This window comes from Macaca mulatta, chromosome 9, assembly GCF_049350105.2.
Source record: "Macaca mulatta isolate MMU2019108-1 chromosome 9, T2T-MMU8v2.0, whole genome shotgun sequence".
Classification (NCBI taxonomy): Eukaryota; Metazoa; Chordata; class Mammalia; order Primates; family Cercopithecidae; genus Macaca; species Macaca mulatta.
The window spans coordinates 98,779,764-98,804,264 of record NC_133414.1 but is presented as its reverse complement, the minus strand read 5'-3'; the positions used below and the strand labels follow the sequence as shown (position 1 = coordinate 98,804,264).

The window sequence follows — 24,501 nt, the reverse complement described above, 5'->3', positions numbered from 1 at the left end:
TATTAAGATAGCCTGGGTCAAATCTGGACAATGTGACCATGGGCAAATTATCTAATCTGGCCAAGCATCAGTTTCTCCATCTATAAAATAGAAATGAGTAATAGTGCCTATCTTACAGAGTAAGTGTGGGGATTAAAATCAGTTACATAAAGGGCTTAACCCTGTGCTGGCACATATTAATAAATGTTGAGAATCATAATTGTCATCAAACAGGCTAAAATATATCAAATGTAAAAAAAAAATTTTAGTTTGACACAAAATTCTTGTTGTTTACTTTATTTCTCACAAATATGAAATGAAAACATCCAGACAGGTATTTAAGGACATAACCTCAATTTAATTGTGATTAAGATTTTTATTTAGCAAATTTCTCCAAGGGCACTAGATGGCGACCTTCTCCTTTAAGGAAAAAAAAAAAAGAAAAAAAAAAAAAAACCCTAAGGTTTCATTAATACTCTGCTTTCACATATTACTACTACAGATTTAGAAATAAGAAACAGAGAGTAAGGTCACATCTTTCAACACTGGATCATCAGAATCATAGAGTTTCTAAATTTTCTGGATCCATGCTAGAAGCAGCGTGGGAGGGAAAGCATGCTTCGTGGGTATTAGGCGTCCTGGACTCAAACTTCTGCCCTTGAAGTGATCTTGGACTTTCCCTCTCAAGATCTCATTTTCCTCCTTTATAACATGAGGTTGTTGGGTTAGATCATCTTCAAAGTTCTTTCAGCTCTAATATACTATGACATGATTTTTAATAATTCAGTGTTTATTCTTCTACCAGCATGTCTTTTCTCAAGCTTTCCTTGTGGTCTAAATTAAATACTTCTTAAGCCAATGGACAAGATTTAATGTCACTAGCAATCAACATTATTTAAATTAAAACTGACCTATTCAAAAATAAGTTTTATTTTGGAAGATGGGTATGAATTTAGGTTTTGAGGTGCATGTGTGAAATCTAAGTTTAAAGGTTTATTTTTTAATAAGCAGAAGAAACATTTGAATATCTCCATTTAAGATAGTGTAAGACTTACAAAAAAACCTTTTAAGAGTCATTTTAAAACTATTTTTTTCTCCTGTAAATAAAGTTAAAGCTATGCCTAGATTTTTGAATGTGATCACAGGTTTTCTCTAACGTATTATTTTTAAATGTCAATTATTTTAGTCTGTGTAAAATGATAATAGCAGATTAAGTTCATAGACAGAAGCAACAGAATAGCAACTGTCAACAACACTAAGAACCCTTTCTCAAACATCAGTAGACATAGCCAGACTTTAGCATCTGGTGCAATTAAGAAATTCAGATGTGGTATAAAACATTTTTAATGTACAAAAATCAGATAAGTCGAACAGTAAATAATAAACAAATCTCCAGAATAAAATATACACTTGTTTCAGAAAAGGTAGAATAATTTTTTTTTTTTTAAGTAGCCAGTAATTATACATTGAATTTTCTTTTTTAAGAAAAATTACTATTTAGGAAACAATCTTCTGGTATCTTAGTTGCAACTATTTTTTTCCCTTAAAAAAATTACCAATGTGTTGACTATTATCGGAAGAAATACCTCTCACTGACTACCAAATCAGACTCTCAAATAGTGACTTATGTTATGTAAATGCTGTCTGTGATATATAGATATAAAAAAGGAAATTGTAAGAATCCGTGAATACGCGATTATTCTACTATGCAGAATAATCCCTTTAGCATAGGGTAGATGGTGGATGCACAGATAAGACCTAAACACAGATAATTAAAGATGCAATTTCTCCCCCAAACTGGAACTTGTAGGGTGACCCAGCTTAGCACTGGTGGCCACCACTTCTGAGCCATTGAGAAAGAGATTGTGATATAATTTGGATGCTCTGTATACAAGACTGAAGGGTAATAGATGAAAAAAAAAAAAAAAAAAAAAAAAGCCAGACACAAAACGATTACAATTAACACATGGCCTTTCTCTTTTCCATAATCATTTGGCTCATTACCACATGTTCATCCAACTTTCCCACCAACAATTTTAGTTCACTTTCCCACCAACAATTTTAGTTCACTATGTCCAGTAAGGCTTTACGCTGAAAAACCTTGTAACTGGTATTGCCCTGTCATTCTTACTAGGGTCAGAACCATGGGACTTCACAGTAACACACACACACACACACACACACACACACACACACACACACACACACACGCCTTCCTTTCTGAATCCATCCAGGCATCAAAAATAGAAAAGAGGCAAAAGGCAAAGACCAAGATGAATTTATGCAGGTTACCGTCTAAAGGCAGTTTAATATTTATGAAATGTCACACACATACACACACACTCACACTCTTTAGGATCCAGTTACAAGCGCTGCGTCATCCGCCAGATCACATGGTAATTGTTGCTATTTCAGGGATCAAGTGGCATAAAGCTCCCCCCCACCCCACCCCCTTCCCTTGGTACCATATAGCGTGGAAGAGTGAGTTTTGTGTGATGGAGTGGGACTAGGCTCTCTGATCCAACCGTCTGCTAGCAACTCGACTGTCGGTGGGGTGGCGCGCGCGTATTCTCACGGAGTGACTAGGCAAGGGGGGCGGGGGGGAGGGGGTCTCAGGGGAGGAAGGGCAGCTCTAATTGGTTTCTCAATGAAAGATAATCACCTACTCCCCAGAGAGACTGGAGATTAGCACTCTGCCTCTCCTCTCCATCGCTTTTAGACTTCTCATCCTCCCCTCGGTGCTTTTAGTCCATTCAGCAGAAGCGGATCGAAGCAGGAGGCTCCCCGCGCCGCATTAGGGGCGCACTCCGCCGCGCTCGAGTACTTAGCGCCCATTCACTCGCTCACCCGCGCCCTCCGCTCCCGGCTGCCGTCCCAGCCGCCGCCGCCGCTGCCGCCGCTGCCGCCGCCGCCGCCCGAGAAAAAGTTTCGCGGAGGGGCTCAGTGAAAAAATGAGCGAGCTAGAGGAAGACTTTGCCAAGATTCTCATGCTCAAGGAGGAGAGGATCAAAGAGCTGGAGAAGCGTCTGTCAGAGAAGGAGGAGGAAATTCAGGAGCTGAAGAGGAAACTCCACAAATGCCAGTCGGTGCTTCCCGTGCCCTCGACCCACATCGGCCCCCGGACCACCCGGGCGCAGGGCATCTCGGCCGAGCCGCAGACGTACAGGTCCTTCCACGACCTCCGACAGGCATTCCGGAAGTTCACCAAGTCCGAAAGGTAGGCGCCGAGGCCGTGGGCCCGGGTGTTCGTCTCGGCCCGCGGCGCAGAGGCGGGGGGCTCTGGCCAGAGGCCGGGGGCGGGTCGGCCCAGGGCGCCCCCTGCTCGCTGCGGCGCGCAGAGTGGGGGTGGCCCCGCGGCCCGGGAATGGGAAGTGTTTATTTTTATTTCTGCCCATCACGTGCTGTGCTTGTCTCCGCCGGGCTGGGAAAGGCTAGCTCCACGGGGAGACGCGCCCCTGTGGCGTGGGGGTGGGGAGGAGGACCGCGGAAAGTTTACTCGCGCGGGCTAACTTGTGCCCTCCACACTCGGCTGCAGTCGCGCGGCTGTCCTCCGTGCGCCCCGCTGGGAGCGTCCACACAGGGACCCAACCCTGCCCATCCAGGGGCCTAGAGAGCTTCCTAGCGGCGACCCCCCGGACTCAGGCCACTGGACATGCTCAGTGGGGCTGTCCGAGCCTCCCGGGGAGGGGCGACTGGAGGCTGGACGGGGTTGGGCTCAACTTAGGGACTGAACTTGCCCAGAACCTGAGCTCTGCTGGCGGGCGCGGGGACGGGGAGAAGCGGGACAGGGGCTCGTCTCTAGGGCAGGAATCCAGCCTGGAGCATGGGGGCGAGGCGGGGAAAGGTTTGTTCACAGGGTCACTTTCAAGGCAGCTGTGATGTCAGCAAGACATTGCAAAGAAACCCCACCTTCTGGACGTTCCTTTGCTCTGATTGTGTCTTCCAGAAGTGCAACACCTTAAGCTGTTCTGGGTTTGGAGTCCGCTCAGTGGCCTTGCACCTGAAGCAGATTTGGGGCTGCTCGTCAGCCCTGTCCCAAAGTGGATACTGCGCCCTCCCTTTTTGTTTTCCCCTGAATCCCTCCCTGGAAAAGTTGGGATGAAGAGGGCGGAGGGGTGAGGGTAGGCTGTTTCTCAGGACGCCTCCGGGCTCCTTCCTTTCCTCCTCTCCGGCACTTTAAGAGACAGATCCTGCCAGTTCAAAGTTGTATGTCGCTCCTTTGGGGTGTGCAGAGGAGGCTGGGTGGATTTTGGCCACAAGTAGGAAGCTTTTGCACTCCACTCGTCGCCTTCACCGGAGAAGGCTGATCGATTGGCTGCAGCATTAAAGCGCCTCTGGACATTAGGGAGAGGAAGTGCAGACTCCAAAGCCCATTACTGGCTTTTAGTCCCTGGAAGTGCAGGGCCGAAAGTGCATTTCTCAGGATATTGAATATTCCATTAGGCGTGCCTTCATGCCCGCCTACCTCTCTTACTCCTTCCCTCTTCTTAGATCACTTGCTATCTGAGTTTGGGGCCCTCAGGGGACTCCTAAACTAGTCCCCCTCTCTTCGTTTAGCTCTCTCATTTTTGAGGCAAGCTCTTCTGAAGAGCATGTCCTCTCCAATGTCCCCATCCAGGTCAGCTCCAGGGTGCTTAGTGTCTCCCACTGGTCCACTGCACCTCTTCCGTGTCTGCCTCTGGAGTCCCTCTTGTGTATTGATTATATGGGATGGGGAGCCAGGGAGGCTGAGCGGGGGTTCAGAGTTATTAGAAGAAGACGAGGAGCTGGGAGCCAGAGCGGGGAGAAAAACAGGAATCAGACAGAAAGGACTTCTCTTAGAAATTGTGGGACCTTCTGAACAGCCATCTCAGAAGACAGCTTTCAGATTTCCTGAGTGACATTCCACTTACGAAGTGACACTGTCCACATGGCACCTTGGGGCCCATCTTGCCTTGAAAGTCCCTGTTGGATGGAACAGTGGCATTTTCCTTACTTTTCTCAGGATTGCAAACAGAGCTAATATTTGGCCTTGCCCTTGCCTGGGAAGCCGCTGCTGAGTCTAGTCTCAGCCGGACTGTGCATTCCGAGTGGCTGCCCTGCCCTGCGCTCAGCAGCTGGAATCAATCTGCCCACCTCCTTAAGAAGCCACTTCATCAGCGGTCACCCGGCAGCTGCTCGCCTCCCAGGGCTGCTGGGCTAGGGCTTTATCGCATTTTTGAAATTTCAGATTTCTGTGTCTGGGCTATGCCCCTTAAACAGTAACAGCAACGCTTTTAAGCAGGGAGGAGATTTAACCAGGGTATGGAGGGGACAGGAGAAAAGCCCTCCTTCCCAGAGTCCACTCTCATTCAGGATTTGCTCTCAAAGAGGCAAGAAATCTCTTAAGAATGAAAGGAGGTGTTTTGTTGTTGTTGTTTTTTGTATGTGCTGGGAGGAAATGGCTGATCTGTCCTTCTCTCTTCCCCTCCCTTTTCCAACATTTTCATGTTAGGGGTAGGAACATTCATCATGAGTGGATCATGCGCAATAGCGGTCAGTGCATATTTGTGTCTATAGCAAATAGCTGGAGTACTTTTCTACTTCCTCTCTGGGCTGGTTTACACTGGGAGTGAGGGTAAACTGTTTCCCACTCAGCGTTTAGTTTCATACTTTTGAATGGAAGTGTGGAGTTATTTTCAGCGAGCTGACTCATTAGAGTTTAAAAATTTTTGACCGGTATAGTATATGGGGATAGTAACCATTAGAATTAGGTACTCTTCCTAGCACTTAAAGAGACAGTACGAAATTATCATTGGCTAGATACCTTATTTTGGCCAAGAAAGGAAATACTTTATTAAGGTATTTCTGGGATACAACATTTAATATTAAACAAGATGCTTTTAAAATAAAAATTGTTTTGAAATGTTCAGATAAGGATTTGATGAGTAGATATTCCATCACCTCACCTGTTTTTTGTAAAAGGCTGTGCCATTCTGAAGGGCATGCTGGGGCTGAAAGAGAATGCTTTATTGCAAAGCTTGTGTTCAGTTATGATTTCTGTAGCATTTGAATGATAACTATTAAGGCTACAGGCTCATTTCAAACTTTTTCAAGACACCCAGCTTTTATATCAACAAGAACAGAAATGTAGCCTGAAAGCGCAGCCGGCCCTCTCTAGCCATGGGTTCCACATCTATGGATTCAACCAACTGAGGATCAAAAATATTCAGGAAAGAAAAAAGGAATGGTTGTGCCTGGACTAAACATGTATAGTTTTTTCTTCTAAACAATACAATATAACAGCTATTTACATAGAATTTATATTGCATTAGGTATTATAAGTAATCTAGAGATGAGTTAAAGTATATGAAAGGATGTGTGTAGGTTTTATGCAAATACTACATCATTTTATACAAAGGACTTGAGTATCTGTGGATTTTGGTATCCTTGGATCTTGGAACCAATCCCCCATGGATACTGAAGGATGACTGTGTAGGAATTTTATTTATTGAAAAGAATGATGAAAAACTTTTGCCTATAAACACTGCTTTAATGAATGATTTCAATCTTAAAAACTTATGTAATAGGTGACAAATATATCTTAAGCATGTATTGTAGATGAAGGAAATGGAATTCATTAACAACTGTAATCTAGTCAGTCCAATTAGCTAGATTTCTGTGTGTCCACAGAGGGTATAATGCACAATCTCCATTAAGAATGATCTAAGTATCTAAGGAATGCTTAGATGAAAATTATACTAGGAAAGGAAGATCTGAGCTCTCAGCATAAGTATCAAGTGTACAATATGATGATCATGTTTACAAAGAATATATCCGACTTATTGCGGTACTCATTTTTAGACCCCTTAAGAAATGCCCAGTAAGGATCAAGTGATTATCTTTGAAAACTGCAAGCTGTTTTGGATGATGGTGATGATATTTTACATTTATATTTAAAATACTGTTTTTCTGCAAAAGAACTCCAAGTGTTTTACATAGATCTCTGTGAACTCTTGATTTTCTTAATGAATATACTCCACATCAAGAATTACCTATTATCCTTAATCGTTTCCCTTACTCTTTTTGCATGCACCAAATTCCTTATTTTGGCTGCCCAGTTAGCCAGTGTATGCTCAGGAACTGCACACAATTTTTTAATGAGTTTAAGAAAAGACTAGAATCAATATTAATCTGTTACCGGAATAAAAATAGATGTATTCCAGATTCATTTGAGTTATTCTTGTCATGAATCCCTTGATTCTTGATAATGTAAGTTGATTATTTGGAAGTGGAACTTCCTTTCACTGGGACATGGATGCCTTGGGATGGATGCCCCAGAAAACTCATTACCTTTTGCCTCTCTGATCCAATTCACATTTGATTTCACCTTAGGACTAAATCAAGGAGTTTGGCCTACTTCTTATATAAGCAAGGTCAATGAAGTGAGTAGGTCTCAGCTGAATTCTGGGTCCAGAGTCAATTATTTATTATTTGTTCACATGGAAAATACACAATGCTGTAAAATAGCAATGAAAGCAATAATAGAGATAGCTAATCTTAGCAATCTTAGCGCCGTGCTGAGCTATTTACCTGCAGTAGCTCATTGTTTTCTCACAGCAGCCCTAAAAGGCATCCCCACTTTTCAGGTGAGGAATCTGAGGTTTGAAGAAATTTAAGTCACCTGTCTAAGGTATCACTATGAGGAAACGCCATAAAGTTTCAAACCTAAATCTTGAAGATTTTAGAGCCCAAGTACTCAACCACTATACTATATAAGCTTGGAATAGGACTGGTTCTAATTTAGTAAGTGGGGAATCCTTCCAAAGAGGAAATAATGAACATTCCCTAAATTAGAATGGGAGTTAGAAGTCTTAGAGCCAGTGATAGGTTAACCTCATGAAAATGGGACCAATGAACCTTTGTATCTAGCACATGTCCATTGGATCTGCTGTGCCAGGCTGGAATTTCCTCAGCCCTGCTCTTGGGATTGCCATTTACCAGTCCTTCCTCTTTTTCCTTCCTCATCCCAGTGCTGTGTTAAAGGCAGGGCAGATGAATAATACAGTTATGAAGGATGTGAAAATGACCTTGGTTGCCTCCTTTGAATACCCTTTGCTATTTGTCACTTGTGTCCCACCATCGATGTGGATTGATTACTGCATGATAATATGCCAATATGTTAACCTGTTACCTCTTTCTGATGAACATGGTAATATGCTAACAGGAGCTTTTGGGAGAGGATATTTATTTAGTTTACTCAGCTGAGTAATATTTCTGACAAGGTTTTAAGGGGAAGCAGGCTGAGGAAGGGAAAGGAAGATTTTTAGGCAGCACGACGTGTAAACATCCCCGTATCTTGCCATATGTGATTTGAAGAGGACAGGGCTTGAGCATAAGCACTTCACACATGCTTTCATTCAAAGCTGTACAGGAGGTGGTAGTGTCTTGATTTTAGTGACGAGAAAACTGAGCAAATCATTGTGGAAGTGTCCTTTAAAGGATCTCAGAAATAAGACCAGAAAGAAAATTTAGGGTTTTTTTTTTTTTTTTTTGCATCGGTACCAGAGTTCGTGAATTGATGTCTTCAACGTATCTGTTTATACTTGTTATTTAAGACACACTGATTTTGCTTTGGGGTTAGTTCAGGTTCCAGAGTCGTGTGCATTTTCCAAATGTATTTGTAATACACCAGGAGTTCTTGTTCCATTTGAATTACCAATATATGTACAGGTTGAAAGTTTACATTTAATCATGTATTCATTGGAAATCTGACCCTCATGAAACTATTTCTAACAGACCTGAAAAAACAAAAGATGTCGTATCTTTTTGCTCTTTCCTGACTAAGGGCCTGTTTCCTAGTGCCCTCTCACCATAGCATGTAAGAGATGCTGAGAGTGCGTTAAAACCATTTCTTTTGATAAGATTTTCAGGTGATTTCATAGTTGCTCAGGGTATGAATAATTATTTTCATTTGCCGTTGAGAATCTGCTTATCAGAGTTCAGGACCTTTGTTATCTAGGTTTCTTGTAGCTCTTGGAAGTTACTGTGAGCTCTGAGATAAACCAGGGATAGCATATCCTGTTTCACAAAAATGAAAGCTCAGAAGTTTGGGAATTGTCAGAAAGGAATACTGACCTTGAGTCTAGAGTCATTGGTATGCTGTGCTGTTGGCTCCCTGAAGAGAAAAGAGGAAGTAGAAAAAATAGTTTAAGGGAAAAGAAAAATATATGTTATACTTATGTGTGTATATATGAACACATACATGTGTCAAACTGCCACCACTTTATTAAATTTACAAATGTACATTTCTTATAGTAATTATTACTGTGAAAACCCGCTAGGTTGGTCCAAATCAGTTTCCTGCAGAAAGGAAGGTTTATTTCTTAGGTTTCTTATTATAAAGTAGATCACAGCATCTTATAGTTTGTAAAATGCTTGTGCTTCGTATTAGTCACATAGCCCAGTGCTTAGCCCAGAACAAGGTACTGGATTCAGTGTTTGCCACTCCTTGTTGATGTATTTCATCCTTCTTTTACCGAGTGATGGTTTTTCATCTCCTTTTCCATGCTCCTGGATCTGCCAGTGTTGTGTGTCTCTCTTTCGGGTCCTTGTGTTTCTTCTGGCTTAACATCTTTAACTCCTGTTAGATCTATTTTCTTTGTAGAAGTCATATAACAGCAAATATGGAGCAGATTTCTTACTGAAACTCTTACTCTAATCTCTTAAAATCTTTCATGTTCTCAGATGTTTCAGATATTATATAATTTAAATTTTCTAAGGTTTCAGAAGTAATTATTTATTAATCGTTCATGTTGAAAATACATGCTTTAGGCTGGGCACGGTGGCTCACACCTGTAATCCTGGCACTTTGGGAGGCCAAGGCGGGCAGATCACATTAGGTCATGAGTTCGAGACCAGCCTGGCCAAACTGGTGAAACCCTGTCTCTACTAAAAATATAAAGATTAGCTGGGCGTGGTGGCACATGCCTGTAGTCCCAGCTGCTTGGGAGACTGAGGCAGGAGAATCGCTTGAACCCGGGAGGCAGAGGTTGCAGTGAGCAGAGATCGTGCCCCTGCACTCCAACCTAGGCAACAAAATGACAGAGTGAGACTCCATCTCAAAATACAAAACAAAACAACAGCAACAAAACAATGCTTTAAAATATTTGCACACTGCGAAATGGATATATCCAGAAAATGTATGTCTTTTAAATAGATTTGTTTTATTATAGAATGACTGGTAGTAGAAACTAATCCCCTGTTTTATTTATTGTTGTTCTTAAACAACAGAATTTGTTTTTAAAATGCTTAACTTTCTCTGCGCTACTCACTAAACATTACTGATGGATCACCAACTTTGGGGTATACTATGTTGATTTCATTTTAAACATTTTTAAATTGTTTCTTACATATTAATATGATAGGAACCCATACTACCTTAAACAATTATATAGTTTTAAATTCAATCAATATTAAGTTTATATTGACTCAAAAGTTTTAAAATACTGCTTGTAATTTTTTCCTGTCCAATGTACTAGCCGCATCTTCAACCTTTTTCTAGTACATATTGATTTTATATATTCTTGGAAATTAGTCCTAAGCAGTTAATTTGTTATTCTGGGATTTGATTTGGATTGATTTTGTTATGTATTTGAACCCATTGATAGCACTTTCATGTGCAAGATGATAACATGACTGTGCTGATTTCATCTGAGTGTTTATTTATTAAGGCAAATCCAGGAAGATGTCTACTGTAATCAGCTTGTTAGGATTTAGTTTGACTGTTTTATTTGAAATAGGTATTTTGCAACTACACTTCTTCAATTGTCCTCTCGGACTTATTCCTAATTCAGACTGTCCTTCCTTTTTAGTCCAATTTAGAGAGTACTTTAAAATGTGTTTTAAATTCTCAGATGTGTCTTTATTTGAGCACTCTGACCTCAAACACTGGAAAAGTACTGGCAAAAACCTTATAGGGTTCTAAAAATAATTGTATATTTGCCTCTTACAAATATTCATGGGTCTGTTTATTCAACTCTATGGTACTATTGTCTAACAAGCAAATCTATAAGCCTTTGGGTAAATGTTAATGTTTTTCTTGATGCTTCTTATTATCTAGGTGCAGATAATGCTAATTTCATGTATCACATGGTCACCAAGGGCCTTGGCTACATATGCTAAAAATTTTCCAAATAGAAAATTCTTTTGTATCTCAGATTGTAAACCCTTGGGTAGAAACCAGGTCTGTTTACAGTAAAAATTCCAGCCAAGTAAAACCCTCAGCTTACCATACATTTCTCTTCCTACATGCTACTTTTCAGAGAAGAGGTAAGAGCAGCACTATCTAGAGTGTATTAAAAACAAATTTTGAAAGCCCTGAAGCCTTCCTAATAATAAAACCAGTTCATACTCAATTTAGTCTTCTCTCAGAGAAAAGTATCACTCCAAAATACTCAATCCAATATCCTATGCTTTACTCTGGCAGGTTTTAACTGTGGTGCCATGACAATGGTGTGTATTTGATTAGGTGTAAGGTAGAAACGAGTAAATAATGGCTTAAAAATCAAAATTCATGAATAATTTGTTTCTTCAAAAATAAGATTGCATGCACTCACAGGCACCTCCCGAGGGATAGCCATTTTCTTGCATTCCAATTGGCTTTCTTGACTGGGAAGATTACAAATATATGGCAGGAAATTGCACATAATCCACAGACAGTCTTGTCTTTTCACAAGAGTATGTTGCACATGGGAATGTCATCTATCTTGTGAATCACTGCAGAAAAAAAATGTTTGAGAGCCTCTGATCTGAGCTATGGTTCTAAAAATCAGAATCTTGACTCTGTGTCACTTAACGCTACTTATTTATAAGTAAATGTTGTAAGATTCACTAGATTCTACTTAGCTAGCACCTATATTTCATAACAATGATTCCCAAAGTGTGATGTTTATGTAATTGGTGGCACCAGGGATGCTTCTATGTGGTAGACAAGTGAATTTATTTTATAGTTATAGACATTTTAAACGTGTTGTGAGAAAACATATAACAATCACATCAAATGCATGCTGTGTAGTTATGTTGTTGAGAGTGAGGCTAAGTATTAAGAGTTCATAGATTTTTTTTTTTTTAAGAATGAGGTGTAAAAATACAGATTGTGCATAATGTCAATATGGGTACACAAGAAAGGTTTGGAAAAGATTGTTTTAAAGTCATTTTCAACAAGGAATGGAATGGATTGTTTTCCCGTTTGTGTTTTTGCTTCCCACTGCCCTGTTTGAAGAATTCTGGCCTAATTCTCTACTGTATCTGTGTTTGAATGACTCCTTGCATACTGTTTGTCAACTCCTTCATGGGAATTGCAGTGGGGACATAGAGTTAGATGGAGATGGTGGTTTTCATAAAGTATACTCTTGCTTTGAGGATAAGTCATTCTGGTTAAAAATTGCTCACGTTAATACATCATCAGAAAAACATTTGATTCTCATCCTCCTTCAGATTTATAAACTCTCTTGCCATGAGTCAGTGAGGTCCATAGCTGAATAGGCCAGCATAGAAATAATAAAGGATGCTGGGGCACCCACTTCCATCCAGCCTGTGTTCCCTGGGGAGCTCTCACTTCCTGTACTATCTCCGCAGTGAGGCCTCTCGTTTCCTCCTGCAGTCTCCTTCTTGATTCCTGACAGTAGATGCCTGTGGCTGTGAAGGGTCATTCCATCATGTGGCATTTTATAGGAGAAATACATGATGCTTTCCCTCACCCCTTTCTTTGTAAATAAACAATTTGGAAAAAGTTTGGAAGGGCAAAATTTTTGATCGGATACACATTTATTTTCCCTTAATCTGTTCCCTTTCCTTGTAGAAAAAAATTAGATTATTCCAAATTATAACTATGATTTAAAAAAAAATTATGTTGTTAAAAGGAATGGCTTTGTTGTTAAATGAGAAAAATGCAAGGAGAAAAGAAGTATATTACAAACAGGATGAGGAATTTGCAAACATTCACTTTTCTCTCTAGAGCATAGTTCAGGTCATCTCCCCAGTGGCTTAAGAAAGGGAATCCTTAAGGTTTGAATAGAAGTACCCTCCTAAAGGTAGGAAAAACAACAAAAAAGAGGGGCTACGGTGGGGAGAAAATAGAGGGGGAGACATAGAGAGATTTCAGCAATTACCACAAGATGGCAGCAGAAGTATAATATTTAACAATTGTGGGCTCCACTAGTAGTTTGAAATAGCTCTTAGTTGAATTTTAAAATATATTGTCAGATATAACTTTCTTAATATCAGAATTTATATATTTGAAAAGTGTATCATCAAATACATATGGTCTTACTTTTTTTTCCAGTTAGTAGTGGTTGGGGAATGTATTTTAAAAGCTAAAGTTAAATTTTCTTCTCAGTGTTTGTCTTAAAGATTAGAGAAACGAAGAGTACAGTTTGCATGGAGAGTACTTTGAACATTGATAATAGACTGAGGGAAATTCCTAAAACTCCTATGAGGAAACCTATGGACTCATACTTGGCTGAGAGAAGAAAACAGAGAAATAATGGGAAATTAATAGTAGTAAAAAATAATATGTATGTGTGAGGAGACTAAAGGAATGGCTTCCTATTCACTCCCTTCTACCCCCATAACAAATTAAAAGAAAATTATTATAGGAAAAAATTAGATCAGTTATTAGATGAAACTCATAATAGGCTGCTTGATCTCCTTGATAATTCTGTGATTCTAGAATGTAACTAATTAAATCTTATTGTGGCCTATTGTAATCTGAGATTACCATTACAAAAATATTTTAATAATCAAGTTAATATGATTATTTACATGTATCTAAATATTTTTAAGAGAATAGCAGAGTGTTTTATGAGATACTCTGAATATAAACTGCCTCTCAAAAATTTTAGGGTAAAGAGTCGTCTGGCTTATACCACACAGGATTACATTGTGGGTTGGATCTAATGGGCTATACATTTTTAGATCAATATTCCCTCAGAAAGTGCCATTCAGCCTTCCTGTAAAAGGCTATTTCATTCGGTCTGTGACCCCTGTCATGTGAAAACCCCCAGGGGCCTGGATGTGAAGCAGTCTTGCTGCTGGCATCATTTGTGATTTAGCGCTGAGGAGAAATGTACTTATTTTGGTCTGTCCTAGCAAGCAAGGGTCAGTGGTGAAAGGAAGTTGTATTCTGGGTCAAAACAAGTCAGTTTTGGATTAATGCTATTCCTTGACCTCTTTAATTGGTCTTTTTGCTCAGATACTGTGTTAGATCATACTTAGATAAACAGGCAAGAAGGGAACTAGAGAATTTAGAACAGTTCACATTTCATGCCCTGTTTGACAATAAGATGCTTCTATAAAAAGTGTTTTGAAATACTGTGATATATTTATTTGAGGTTATCAATATATAGAAATGCTCTCTGGGATGGTAGTCAATATTTTTCCTAGATTAGGAAAAAAAATAAAAAAATAAAACAACGTTACACTGTCTGTGACTGCCAGAGAGAACCAAGGGTAGATTCAATGTTGGGTGTGCTTTCTGGTGTGTGCGGGGCCAAAAAAGAAAACTTAGCCTCCATTAGACATGGTGAAGCAAGCAATAAATAGTAATATCTTTTATTTTCTCTGATCTTTCTAGTCTGTTATCTAGGCCAAGACAAATTCCTGAAGTATAGCAGCAGGGTTTGAAACGTGTTACATTGAAATTCCCCGGTTACCCAGCCTCACCGTCTGACTCCAGGGCATCATGAGAGCTTTCCACACGAGAGGAGACAGGCTGTGAGCTCTGTAGGCTTCTTGATATTATAGCAATTAGAAAAAGAAGAAAAAGTTTCTGTTTTGTGGTCCCAAATCCCCATTCACCATGTTAAAAATCTGGACATGCTTTAATGATACTTATGAGCATACACTATATCTCAGACTTGCTGACTTTAATCTCTTTGTAGCCTATGTCTGCTTCCTTGATTGTTTTAGTTGCAAAAACAATGTGTGCTGGTTGTCAGATAATAAAGACATATACATTTTATTTTCTCCTCCCTATCTTTTTTACTTGTCCTCCAGCAGATACCCAATGTTAAACTTTCTGTATGTTTCCGTAAATCTTTATATGTAGAGGGAGAACTCATCTGCCCATTTGGAGGGTTTTATTTTTTCACCCGAAATAAAATAATTCCATAACACTCCTCAGTCACCTGCTGTTTTTGCTTAATAAGAGTACCTAGGCTTCTTTCCAGATCAGTTCGTATTGGTCTTTCTAATAGCTATGGAATAGTAATTCCATAGTATTCGTGTACCTCAGCTTATTGATACTGACATTTTGGTTTGTTTTTGCAAGCATTCAGTGCTGCAATTGATATTATTGTACACATTTTCTCATATGTTATTTATGTATTTATTTTTGTATTTATTTATTTATTTATTTATGTATTTATAGGATGAATTCCAAAAGGTCAGAGTCCTAGGTCAAAAAATCTATTAATATTTGACTTTTTTAGTTTATGTGATTATACATACATTTTCTGTATGAGATAAATGATCTATAAACTTTTCTATTAAAAAATGTATACTGGCCAGGCACGATGGCTCACACCTGTAATCCCAGCACTTTGGGAGGCCAAGGTGGGCGGATCATCTGAGGCTGGGAGTTTGAGACCAGCTTCACCAACATGGAGAAACCCCATCTCTACTAAAAATACAAAGTTATCTGGATGTGGTGGTGCCTGTAATCCCAGCTATTGGGGAGGCTGAGGCAGGAGAATCGCTTGAATCCGGGAGGTGGAGGTTGCGGTGAGCCGAGATTGTGCCATTGGACTCCAGCCTGGGCAACAAGAGAGAAACTCCGTCTCAAAAAACAAACAAACAAAACAAAACAAAACAATAAACTGTAGGCTGGCGGCATAAACAAAATTAATATTCTACATTAAAGACAGACAATTAAAAAAATCAAACTTACAAACTTAGCAGAAACATGTGGAAGGTTCTTTTTTTTAATACTTGAGTTGCATATATGAGAATGCTGTTTTTGGAATGATGTTTACATGCCCTTTTACTTTTCAGATTTATAAATTCCATATTATGCATTTGGTTTGATGTTTGTGTGTGTGTGCCTGTGTGTGTTTAAGCTGAAAAAAAAATTAACTGCTACAGCGTAATTTGGAAAATAAGGATAAAACTGTATTGCTCTTAAAGAAAATAACTACAAGTCCTTCTTTAAGAATCACAATGATTTGTTTTTCTTTTCATCAAAATAAATTTTTGATATTCTAGCTCCCACTTGGGAAAATAACAAATTCCAAGTCTCTCAGCTACGTTTTTTTTCAAAAGGCTAGTAGGGAGATTTGGACATATATGGTATTGGAACCACTCAGTGGAGATTTCCTTTTATAGGATGGCAACCTCGGTAGATATTTCATTTCGTTAATTTTTTCTTGGTCATTGTAATGATATTGGACTAGATTTACTGAACGATATCTTTGCAAACATTTATTTGGATCAGAATTCAATCATATTAAGGGTACTCAATCATGTGATTGGAGCCAAAAAGTAAAATCATTTTGGGGGAGTAGGAAGGATTACCTTAGAAATTTCAGTCTACTCTTGTGCAGGAGTAACAGGGTAGGTTGTGATAATTAAAAAAAAACGATCCTGGGAGTCACAGACTTGATGTTGAATTCTGGTTCCTCCTTGACATGCTGGCTGTGTGATTCTAGACAAATTACTTTGTCTTTCTGAACTTTAGTTTCCACATATATTAAATGGGGACAACGAGAGTTTAAATGAAACACTGCTATGAATTGCCCATAAAGCAGGAATCGTGAGTGGACCAGCTGTTTCAGGCTCAGGGAAAGACACTGGAAGTGCTGGAGGAGCTGTGCAGAGTGCTAGAATGTCTGAGTGGCCAGGGATCATTGACAGTTGTGCATATTTTTCCAGGTTGGGTGCCTTATTTTGCAAAAGCCTTTCTCTCCCCTCCTCTCATTGTCTATTCATTGTTCAGTCCTCAGAAATAATGAGGGCACACCTTTTCATATCTGGTGGAATTGCAGATGTATAGATACGGGTTAGGGACTCTTTGCAGATATTCCAACAATGCAGTTGACCTCAGTTTCAAACTCTGAAAGCTAGAAGGGGAAGTGTGCTTCCACTGAACTTTCTCTATATGTGCCCCTCTCCCCAAGTCTATGTTAAGCCTTTGTGTAGCCCCAGTGCCTGTTTGCAGTTTAGAGACTGGTTTTACTGTATTTGAGCTATTTCATGTAGATAAATACTATTTCAGATTTTATTTCTCCCAAGACAGTTGGATCTATCAGTCAATCAGCTAATCTATGGGAAGACATATGAACTATTTTGGAGATCCAAAGACACTTTGTGTCCTTACTAACCTGATGCTATCATGCAAAAATACACACAAAGCCACAGCCTCTTCAATTATTAAAAACCTCTCAAGGTTGTTGAGAGGATTAAATGAGCTCATGCATGTAACAGATTTAGTTTATTGCCTTATAGAATGTAGTCATTCAATAAATGTTAGCTCTCATTGTTATTTATTGATTCTGACTTCATTCATCTAATATATGAAAGAACTTTTAACCGTATGATAGGAATGGGCCCATACGTATTCTTCCCATATTTCTAACTCTATACTTGGATCTAATTTTGCTCATTGAAATAGCTCTGACCCTATTTTCGGAGTCATTTCCTGAATCATAGATGGTACTCTGACATAGGTCATATTTAAGACTTATTTTCCCTTCTTTCTTTTCCATCCATGGTATAGTCTCAGGTTTCTTTCCATGCATTTCATGCCTCCTCCCCATCAGTCCATCATAATATAAACTTATTGCTCTAGAAGGAAATATTAGAAACTTCTGTATAGTGATATATTTAGCTGTGCTAGGACCACCTCTGCAGCTATCTACTCTCTGAACTGAATAAACCAAGGGCTTCGCAAACTCTAGTTTACGTATGAATCACCTGGGGAATCTCCTTCAATGCAGGTTCTGATTCAGTAGGTCTAGGGAAGGGCCTGAGATTCCTTTCTTTCTTTCTTGCTTGCTTGCTTGCTTGCTTGCTTGGAAATCTTGCTCTGTCACCCAGGCTGGAGTGCAGTGGCACAATCTCAGCTCACTAAAACCTCTGCCACCTGGGTTCAAGTGATTCTCCTGCTTCAGCCTCTGGAGTAGCTGGGATTACATGCACCTGCCACCACACCCGGCTAAGTTTTGTATTTTTGATAGAGATGAGGTTTAACCATCTTGGCCGGGCTGATCTTGAACTCCTGACCTCGTGATCCACCCACCTTGGCCTCCCAAAGTGCTGGGATTACAAGCCTGAGCCACTGTGTCCAGCCAGGCCTGAGATTCTTAATTTGTAGTTATCTGTCAGGTGTTGCTGATGCTGCTGGTCTCCTGAAGACCATTAAATAGCAAGGGATTAATTGATTCTCTCCAGTTCCTTCCTGCTTTCCTTTTACCATCCAAGTTAAGTTTTCTACACAAATAAAGTGCCGTCAGACACAATAATGCAAACTAAGGTATTAATGATACATTAACAGGGATTGCATTATAAGACGAACTCATTACCTGGGAAAGCCTACAGGAAACCTTCTGGTATTCTTGTCCCTTCTAGGCCATAAGCACACACAGCTGTAGAATATAAAGGCTAAGAGCATGGGCAGTGGAATCAGATGAGCTTGAGTTTCAAGTTTCTGATATCTTAGTCATGTTGCTTAACATCTTTGACCTTCAATTTCCCCCTGTAAATGGGAATAAGAAGGCCCACCTGAAACTAATGTTATGCAAAACACCTATTGTAAACATGCCTAAAACAATAGCAATTGCTTCTGTAGTTTTAATATTAGCGTTTTGGAGACAAAGTCCAATTTAAAATGTGATTCAGAAGGAATTTTAGTTGAGATATAATGGGAAAGTAGGAAATACTAATTCAACATTGTTTTATTTATTTATTTATTTATTTTTATTATACTTAAGTTCTAGGGTACATGTGGATAACGTGCAGGTTTGTTACATATGTATACATGTGCCATGTTGGCGTGCTGCACCCATCAACTCGTCAGCACCCATCAACTCGTCATTTACATCAGGTATAACTCCCAACGCAATCCCTCCCCCCTCCCCCCTCCCCATGATAGGCCCCGGTGTGTGATGTTCCCCTTCCTGAGTCCAAGTGATCTCATTGTTCAGTTCCCACCTATGAGTGAGAACATGCGGTGTTTGGTTTTCCATTCTTGCGATAGTTTGCTGAGAATGATGGTTTCCAGCTGCATCCATGTCCCTACAAAGGACACAAACTCATCCTTTTTTATGGCTGCATAGTATTCCATGGTGTATATGTGCCACATTTTCTTAATCCAGTCTGTCACTGATGGACATTTGGGTTGATTTCAAGTCTTTGCTATTGTGAATAGTGCCACAATAAACATACGTGTACATGTGTCTTTATAGCAGCATGATTTATAATCCTTTGGGTATATACCCAGTAATGGGATGGCTGGGTCATATGGTACTTCTTGTTCTAGATCCTTGAGGAATCGCCATACTGTTTTCCATAATGGTTGAACTAGTTTACAATCCCACCAACAGTGTAAAAGTGTTCCTATTTCTCCACATCCTCTCCAGCACCTGTTGTTTCCTAACTTTTTAATGATTGCCATTCTAACTGGTGTGAGATGGTATCTCATTGTGGCCTTGATTTGCATTTCTCTGATGGCCAGTGATGATGAGCATTTTTTCATGTGTCTGTTGGCTGTATGAATGTCTTCTTTTGAGAACTGTCTGTTCATATCCTTTGCCCACTTTTCAATGGGGTTGTTTGTTTTTTTCTTGTAAATTTGTTTGAGTTCTTTGTAGGTTCTGGATATTAGCCCTTTGTCAGATGAGTAGATTGCAAAAATTTTCTCCCATTCTGTAGGTTGCCTGTTCACTCTGATGATAGTTTCTTTTGCTGTGCAGAAGCTCTTTAGTTTAATGAGATCCCATTTGTCAATTTTGGCTTTTGCTGCTGTTGCTTTTGGTGTTTTAGACATGAAGTCTTTGCCCATGCCTATGTCCTGAATGGTACTACCTAGGTTTTCCTCTAGGATTTTTATGGTATTAGGTCTAACATTTAAGTCTCTAATCCATCTTGAATTAATTTTCATATAAGGAGTAAGGAAAGGATCCAGTTTCAGCTTTCTACTTATGGCTAGCCAATTTTCCCAGCACCATTTATTAAATAGGGAATCCTTTCCCCATTTCTTGTTTCTCTCAGGTTTGTCAAAGATCAGATGGCTGTAGATGTGTGGTATTATTTCTGAGGACTCTGTTCTGTTCCATTGGTCTATATCTCTGTTTTGGTACCAGTACCATGCTGTTTTGGTTACTCTAGCCTTGTAGTATAGTTTGAAGTCAGGTAGTGTGATGCCTCCAGCTTTGTTCTTTTGACTTAGGATTGTCTTGGAGATGCGGGCTCTTTTTTGGTTCCATATGAACTTTAAAGCAGTTTTTTCCAATTCTGTGAAGAAACTCATTGGTAGCTTGATGGGGATGGCATTGAATCTATAAATTGGGCAGTATGACCAATTTCACGATATTGATTCTTCCTATCCATGAGCATGGTATGTTCTTCCATTTGTTTGTGTCCTCTTTTATTTCACTGAGCAGTGGTTTGTAGTTCTCCTTGAAGAGGTCCTTTACATCCCTTGTATGTTGGATTCCTAGGTATTTTATTCTCTTTGAAGCAATTGTGAATGGAAGTTCATTCATGATTTGGCTCTCTGTTTGTCTGTTACTGGTGTATGAGAATGCTTGTGATTTTTGCACATTAATTTTGTATCCTGAGACTTTGCTGAAGTTGCTTACCAGCTTAAGGAGATTTTGGGCTGAGACAATGGGGTTTTCTAAATATACAATCATGTCATCTGCAAACAGGGACAATTTGACTTCTTCTTTTCCTAACTGAATACCCTTGATTTCTTTCTCTTGCCTAATTGCCCTAGCCAGAACTTCCAACACTATGTTGAATAGGAGTGGTGAGAGAGGGCATCCCTGTCTTGTGCCAGTTTTCAAAGGGAATTTTTCCAGTTTTTGCCCATTCAGTATGATATTGGCTGTGGGTTTGTCATAAATAGCTCTTATTATTTTGAGGTACGTTCCATCAATACCGAATTTATTGAGCGTTTTTAGCATGAAGGGCTGTTGAATTTTGTCAAAAGCCTTTTCTGCATCTATTGAGATAATCATGTGGTTCTTGTCTTTGGTTCTGTTTATATGCTGGATTTTGTTTATTGATTTGCGAATGTTGAACCAGCCTTGCATCCCAGGGATGAAGCCCACTTGATCATGGTGGATAAGCTTTTTGATGTGTTGCTGAATCCGGTTTGCCAGTATTTTATTGAGGATTTTTGCATCGATGTTCATCAGGGATATTGGTCTAAAATTCTCTTTTTTTGTTGTGTCTCTGCCAGGCTTTGGTATCAGGATGATGTTGGCCTCATAAAATGAGTTAGGGAGGATTCCCTCTTTTTCTATTGATTGGAATAGTTTCAGAAGGAATGGTACCAACTCCTCCTTGGTAGAATTCAGCTGTGAATCCATCTGGTCCTGGACTTTTTTTGGTTGGTAGGCTATTAATTATTGCCTCAATTTCAGAGCCTGCTATTGGTCTTTTCAGGGATTCAACTTCTTCCTGGTTTAGTCTTGGAAGAGTGTAAGTGTCCAGGAAATTATCCATTTCTTCTAGATTTTCCAGTTTATTTGCGTAGAGGTGTTTATAGTATTCTCTGATGGTAGTTTGTATTTCTGTGGGGTCGGTGGTGATATCCCTTTATCATTTTTAATTGCGTCGATTTGATTCTTCTCTCTTTTCTTCTTTATTAGTCTTGCTAGCGGTCTGTCAATTTTGTTGATCTTTTCAAAAAACCAACTCCTGGATTCATTGATTTTTTGGAGGGTTTTTTGTATCTCTATCTCCTTCAGTTCTGTTCTGATCTTAGTTATTTCTAGCCTTCTGCTAGCTTTCGAATGTATTTGCTCTTGCTTTTCTAGTTCTTTTAATTGTTATGTTAGAGTGTCAATTTTAGATCTTTCCTGCTTTCTCTTGTGGGCATTTAGTGCTATAAATTTCCCTCTACACACTGCTTTAAATGTGTCCCAGAGATTCTGGTATGTTGTATCTTTGTTCTCATTGGTTTCAAAGAACATCTTTATTTCTGCCTTCATTTTGTTATGTACCCAGTAGTCATTCAGGAGCAGGTTGTTCAGTTTCCATGTAGTTGAGCGGTTTTGATTGAGTTTCTTAGTCCTGAGTTCTAGTTTGATTGCACTGTGGTCTGAGAGACAGTTTGTTATAATTTCTGTTCTTGTACATTTGCTGAGGAGTGCTTTACTTCCAATTACGTGGTCAATTTTGGAGTAAGTACGATGTGGTGCTGAGAAGAATGTATATTCTGTTGATTTGGGGTGGAGAGTTCTATAGATGTCTATTAGGTCTGCTTGCTGCAGAGATGAGTTCAATTCCTGGATATCCTTGTTAACTTTCTGTCTCGTTGATCTGTCTAATGTTGACAGTGGAGTGTTGAAGTCTCCCATTATTATTGTATGGGAGTCTAAGTCTCTTTGTAAGTCTCTAAGGACTTGCTTTATGAATCTGGGTACTCCTGTATTGGGTGCATATATATTTAGGATAGTTAGCTCTTCCTGTTGAATTGATCCCTTTACCATTATGTAATGGCCTTCTTTGTCTCTTTTGATCTTTGATGGTTTAAAGTCTGTTTTATCAGAGACTAGTATTGCAACCCCCGCTTTTTTTTGTTCTCCATTTGCTTGGTAAATCTTCCTCCATCCCTTTATTTTGAGCCTATGTATGTCTCTGCGTGTGAGATGGGTCTCCTGAATACAGCAGACTGATGGGTCTTGACTCTTTATCCAGTTTGCCAGTCTGTGTCTTTTAATTGGAGCATTTAGTCCATTTACATTTAAGGTTAATATTATTATGTGTGAACTTGATCCTGCCATTATGATATTAACTGGTTATTTTGCTCGTTAGTTGATGCAGTTTCTTCCTAGCCTCGATGGTCTTTACATTTTGGCATGTTTTTGCAATGGCTGGTACCGGTTGTTCCTTTCCATGTTTAGTGCTTCCTTCAGGGTCTCTTGTAAGGCAGGCCTAGTGGTGACAAAATCTCTAAGCATTTGCTTATCTGTAAAGGATTTTATTTCTCCTTCACTTATGAAACTTAGTTTGGCTGGATATGAAATTCTGGGTTTAAAATTCTTTTCTTTAAGAATGTTGAATATTGGCCCCCACTCTCTTCTGGCTTGGAGAGTTTCTGCCGAGAGATCTGCTGTTAGTCTGATGGGCTTCCCTTTGTGGGTAACCCGACCTTTCTCTCTGGCTGCCCTTAAGACTTTTTCCTTCATTTCAACTTTGGTGAATCTGGCAATTATGTGTCTTGGAGTTGCTCTTCTCGAGGAGTATCTTTGTGGCGTTCTCTGTATTTCCTGGATTTGAATGTTGGCCTGCCCTACTAGGTTGGGGAAGTTCTCCTGGATGATATCCTGAAGAGTGTTTTCCAACTTGGTTCCATTTTCCCCCTCACTTTCAGGCACCCCAATCAGACGTAGATTTGGTCTTTTTACATAATCCCATACTTCTTGCAGGCTTTGTTCATTTCTTTTTCTTCTTTTTTCTTTTGGTTTCTCTTCTCGCTTCATTTCATTCATTTGATCCTCAATCACTGATACTCTTTCTTCCAGTTGATCGAGTCGGTTACTGAAGCTTGTGCATTTGTCACGTATTTCTTGTGTCATGGTTTTCATCTCTTTCATTTCGTTTATGACCTTCTCTGCATTAATTACTCTAGCCATCAATTCTTCCACTTTTTTTTCAAGATTTTTAGTTTCTTTGCGCTGGGTACGTAATTCCTCCTTTAGCTCTGAGAAATTTGATGGACTGAAGCCTTCTTCTCTCATCTCGTCAAAGTCATTCTCCGTCCAGCTTTGATCCGTTGCTGGCGATGAGCTGCGCTCCTTTGCCGGGGGAGATGCGCTCTTATTTTTTGAATTTCCAGCTTTTCTGCCCTGCTTTTTCCCCATCTTTGTGGTTTTATCTGCCTCTGGTCTTTGATGATGGTGATGGACTGATGGGGTTTTGGTGTAGGTGTCCTTCCTGTTTGATAGTTTTCCTTCTAACAGTCAGGACCCTCAGCTGTAGGTCTGTTGGAGATTGTTTGAGGTCCACTCCAGACCCTGTTTGTCTGGGTATCAGCAGCAGAGGCTGCAGAAGATAGAGTATTTCTGAACAGCGAGTGTACCTGTCTGATTCTTCTTTGGAAGCTTCCTCTCAGGGGTGTAGTCCACCCTGTGAGGTGTGGGGTGTCAGACTGCCCCTAGTGGGGGATGTCTCCCAGTTAGGCTACTCAGGGGTCAGGGACCCACTTGAGCATGGAGTCTGTCCCTTCTCAGATCTCAACCTCCGTGTTGGGAGATCCACTGCTCTCTTCAAAGCTGTCAGACAGAGTCGTTTGCGTGTGCAGAGGTTTCTGCTACGTTTGTTATTGTTTACTGTGCC

At 39.8% G+C, this 24,501-nt stretch overlaps 1 protein-coding gene across 1 annotated transcript in view; it reads left to right on the top strand.

Moving 5' to 3' along the window:
- Positions 1-264: 264 nt before the first annotated feature.
- Positions 265-24,501, top strand: part of PRKG1 (protein kinase cGMP-dependent 1) — a 1,342,028-nt gene continuing 1,317,791 nt past the window's right edge. Inside the window, exon 1 of the mRNA XM_001099261.5 lies at positions 265-3,196. Coding sequence (XP_001099261.1) covers positions 2,931-3,196 — 266 coding nt within the window. The 5' untranslated portion in view covers positions 265-2,930. The remainder of the gene's footprint in view (positions 3,197-24,501) is intronic.